Genomic DNA, 4,697 nt, shown 5'->3' on the forward strand with positions numbered 1-4,697 from the left:
CAAAACTACTGCAACATGAGAATACCTGCAATTAACACGGTCTCTCTCTAGTCTCTACTCCGATCTGACATCAACATGTGTAAGCTATGGTCAACATGAAATGTGATGAAGGAACAGTCAGAATTAGTAAGTACTATGATTTCACTAAGAAATATGAATTAATTAAACATTGGGTAGTATGATTTTATTTTGATATATTTTTAAATATTAATGAGTAATTACCATCATTTATATATAATTAAAATAGAATGAAAAATGTTATAAGGGTAAAAAGAGGGGAAGAGAGACTGGTTGTAGAAAATAGAAAGAGCGAGAGATCCGGTTAGTGGTTAGGCTACTTCTAAGGCATAGGCATCCACTCGTCCCCATGGGTACCCCCCTTCATCCTCGTTCCACCACATATTCCTTCCTTTTCCTCTCCTCTTCCTCTTCCTCTTCCCCACTTTCCCCCTCTTTCTGCCTTTTCATTCTTCCGCCATGTCTACTCCCGCCGCTGCTTCTGCCTCCCCTCTCATCTCCGTCAGTCCCGATGAACTCAGGTTCCCTTGTACGTCTCTCTCTCTCTCTCTCTCTCTCTCTTGTTAATTAATTTTATTCTTTCTGATCGTCTATGCAAGCAAATTGCATGATTCATTTTTTTACTCTTTTTTCTGCGGATCATCATTAATAATCCTAATTTAACATAAAAACAACGTTCTAAATTCTAATAGATTGGACATTCGACATTTATGTATATCTTTTTTGGAAATTTAATCCCTCACTTCTATTCATCTTAGATTAGTAGTTGTACTTATTAATTACAAGGCTTAATAAGAATTCAGTGAACCATTAAGATATGCTTTTAGCCATTTCTACTTCTTATGTTTCTAGAGCGCATTATTATGGATTCATGGTTCTCCCTGTTTGGCAAATCGAAGAGCACGTTAGGCAACATATTGCTCTAATATATGGTTGTACATGTTTTCAGTTATTCTGATATTCAACAGAAGAATTTCTATATTATATAATGTAAACATGAATTCTTATTCTATCTTTTCCTCAATAAACTTGAGCTCTTATTCAAAATTTTCTTATGTTATTCTTGTAACCAGTTGAGCTGGAGAAGCAATCATTTTGTGATCTTAAAGTTGTGAATAACACAGAGAACTATGTTGCTTTCAAGGTACTTTCTTAAACTACACATTCTGGTATGAACTTCATGTTGCTTGTATCTGATTGGATCTAATTTCAATGTTATGTTATTGCTGTTTTGTAGGTCAAGACTACTTCGCCAAAGAAGTACTTTGTACGGCCTAACACTGGTGTTATACAGCCCTGGGACTCGTGTATCATCAGAGGTGCTCCTTGCTAATATTGCTTAGTCATTTTTAAGTCCTTTTCTTTATTCCTTCACCAAAAACTATTGTCTAGTTCTTTGATAGATATATTCTTATTTAACTTTCTGGTTTTTGAAATGTGTATAAATCACATGTTACGGACTACAAAATTATTATACGAAAGGAACATGCATTTAATGTCCTGATTGAAAATCCCAAGCTAATTATATGAAAAGTATTCTGTTGAGTAATTAAGGCAATTTAATGGTAGATAATTTATTTTAATACTTAGAATGTACCCTAAAGGTGCACTTGTTGACAAAAGCATTTTTCTTTTTTCTTATAAATCATTAAGATTTTTGATGGTCCAAAAGCTTAAGCTGCTTATGACAACCCAAATGTTTCTGTCAATTCCTTATAGGAGTTATGCTTGTGAACGAATAACTTAATGCCTGCTCTATTCTAAAGATAAAATTTAGAAATATGTCGTTTCATCTGAGATATGGTTATAAGTTATAACCTGTTTCTGAGGTCTATGTAGACTGGTAATTTCAACTATCATCAATGGTCAGAAATCAGGTGTTTTTCTTCACAAATCCCAATATCATAAAGATTTTAGAACCAGGGAAAAGAAAGCGATTTGGAGCTTATTAGCAAACATGTGTTGCACAATTTCTGGATTTTATAGTTTCAAGTGACCCATTTTTTGGTTAAATACTGTGGGACCTAAAACCGATAACTTGTTGTCAAGCACCAAGCTTTTGCCATTCTGTTTCATAGTGGTATCAGCCTTTGTCATATTGTTCAATTTTTTGTATTGTACAGTCACTCTTCAAGCCCAACGTGAATACCCTCCAGACATGCAATGCAAGGACAAGTTTCTACTACAGAGCACAGTAGTGAATCCAAATACTGATGTTGATGATCTTCCTGCAGATACTGTAAGAGTTTCAAGACTGTCCTTGTTTTATGGGATCAACTGTATAATTTGGAAAGAAAAAAAATTAACCATGAATGCTGCTAATTGGCTTGTAGTTTAATAAGGAAAGTGGAAATACAATAGAAGAGTTGAAACTAAGAGTTGCGTATATTGCTTCTAACTTAACCCAAGGAAGCTCTGAAGATGATGCATTGAAGAACTCCGCACAAAAACTTGATAGTTCTTATGTGAGTATCTTCTTCCCCCTACATTTGTGGAATCGGTTTGAGTTTCTGTTTATTCTTCTCTTTGTAGAGTTTTTAATTTTGTGTGTTTAGCTCTATGTTATATGATACATTCAATCTGCCAACCTAGAATCTTCATCGGCTAGGAGTCTCTTGGAATGACAAATAAACTTAATATATTTCAAAACGAGTACAGGCTATTAGGCTAAGAAATGATATAAGGGTATTAATCACTCAGGACCAATTCTATCTTATAGATGCATAAACTTTTAATGTAGACAAACAATGCGATTGGAGAACACGACCTTTCATTTTTTTAAAAAAAAGAAAAATGCAAGTTAGCCAGAAAAATTATGTGATTGATAAGGGAAAACAGAAAACATAATTTTACTCAATCAATTACTAAAGAAACTTCCAATTGTATAACCCTTCTCCTGTAAAATATAAATCTTTGCCTGCATCGTATTTCTTTGTTTAGAATAGACCTAGCATCTGGCTACAAATGCCATAAAGCATCTAGCAGCTTATGCCATGTAGAATAATTTGCCGATGACTAGTGTGTGGAAGAGAAAATATGTTTGGGTATCAAACTGGTTTAGGAAGATTACTTTCTGAAACCACATTTAGAAGTTTATTTCTTATTGGACTGTCTATAGATTACTTAGTGGAGTTGAAGTTCACTTCTGTCTTTGTGTCGCTGGTTTCATTTTTCTGTAATTAATTTTTTTTCCTTAGCTAAGCAAGTTATATGAGCTTCTTTTAAGGACCCATTTAATAGGCTTTAGTTGAAGTTAAATCTCTCCCACTGCTTTGAATCATGGTTCCGTTTTCTGTATTTGAGTGATAGTCTCTGCCTAAAAGATTACCAATTGTTGCATGATAATTAGGTTCATTTGGAAACAAGTTTTCTTCATTATATCATTCAATGCCCCATAATTAAATTTCCTATTTTTTCCCCTCAAGAATCAGGCTTTACAGCAGCTGAAGGAAGAAAGAGATGCCGCCCTGAGACAAACACGACAGCTGCAACAGGAACTGGTAATTATGCAACATGTTTCCCTGTATTACTTCATTATCACAGGATTTTGGCCAAGTCTGCTCTCTCTTTAGTTCTTTTGTTCTATGGAAAACTTGAATCTACATTATAACTTGGATATTTTACTTTTGAATTGAGAATTCATTGGTTGGGTTGTGTTTATATGCAGGACATGCTGAAAAGGCGAAAAAGCCAAAGAGGAGATCCTGGCTTTTCCCTTATCTTTGCCTTTTTTGTAGGTCTCATTGGACTTGTGCTTGGCTTTCTTTTAAAACTTCTATTCTCTTCACCACCACCATCACTATCACCATCTACGGAATGATTTTTATTGTGGAAACCCTTTGCATGCAAGACCTTTCTCGTGTTAACACTGTAAAAGTGTAAAGTTCCTATATTCTTTTCAATGAGATTTTTGTTCTTTATTTTTTATGCCTTAACTGCCATATGGTATACTGGATAGTACTTTTCTTTTTTCTTTAGAAAGGCATACACATTAGAATGCAGAGATAAGAAGGGGATGCTTGTTAATAATTTACGATATAACATTATAGCTATCAACAATTGAAATTCTCTGAATCCTTCATCTCAAAAGGAAAACAAAAACCGAAAACATAAGTAAATAAATTCTGATCCTTGATCTATACTGCTACTCACCCCAAAGCAAATTAGTAAAATATGGTTTTAGTTAGCCGTGTATTATTTTCTCTTCAATCACGATTCAAGAAAGATGTTCTTTTCTGGGTGTCTAACAAGAAAACAATGGAAAAGAGAAAAGACAGCAGCAAAGCTAAACAGGATTAGACTAGTCATGTACAATAACAGGAGACAACTCGGCCCAAGGCTCTAACCACTCGAGAAAACCACACATGGATTTGGTAGCTATTTTGGCCACACTACAGAAAAAATGTATTACTTAATAATACCACGCGTCTCTTTGTTGTATCTTTACATGATAAATTATATTTTAAACTGATTTAATGTGATTGAAATTTATGTTTTTGAAATTGAATATAAAGATGAAATTGGAAAATAAAAGGAGAGTCCAAATGCGGTTATTTATTCTATCTCAAAAGCTAGTAGTATATATCTATAGCAAACAATTATAAAGATTGATTGTTTTGAACAAAACTATATTTTTATATGTAAGTGCAAGTGCTATAATAAAATAACTCATATGACGG

At 33.8% G+C, this 4,697-nt stretch overlaps 1 protein-coding gene across 2 annotated transcripts; it reads left to right on the forward strand.

Annotated features, from left to right (window-relative positions):
• The first annotated feature begins 268 nt into the window (after window positions 1-268).
• Window positions 269-4,092, forward strand: LOC112800373 (vesicle-associated protein 2-1-like). 2 transcript variants are annotated; one of them, XM_025842612.3, is made up of 7 exons: window positions 269-547; window positions 1,092-1,162; window positions 1,256-1,337; window positions 2,142-2,257; window positions 2,352-2,483; window positions 3,450-3,518; window positions 3,686-4,092. In XM_025842612.3, exons 1-7 carry the CDS (start codon window positions 478-480, stop codon window positions 3,836-3,838), a joined length of 693 nt encoding a protein of 230 aa, XP_025698397.1. In that variant the 5' UTR covers window positions 269-477; the 3' UTR covers window positions 3,839-4,092. The 2 variants fall into 2 exon arrangements, with proteins under 2 accessions (XP_025698397.1, XP_025698396.1); XM_025842611.3 differs by having other exon boundaries at window positions 276-547; window positions 3,444-3,518.
• Window positions 4,093-4,697: the final 605 nt, after the last annotated feature.

Source organism: Arachis hypogaea, chromosome 5 (genome assembly GCF_003086295.3).
Source record: "Arachis hypogaea cultivar Tifrunner chromosome 5, arahy.Tifrunner.gnm2.J5K5, whole genome shotgun sequence".
Taxonomy (NCBI): Eukaryota; Viridiplantae; Streptophyta; class Magnoliopsida; order Fabales; family Fabaceae; genus Arachis; species Arachis hypogaea.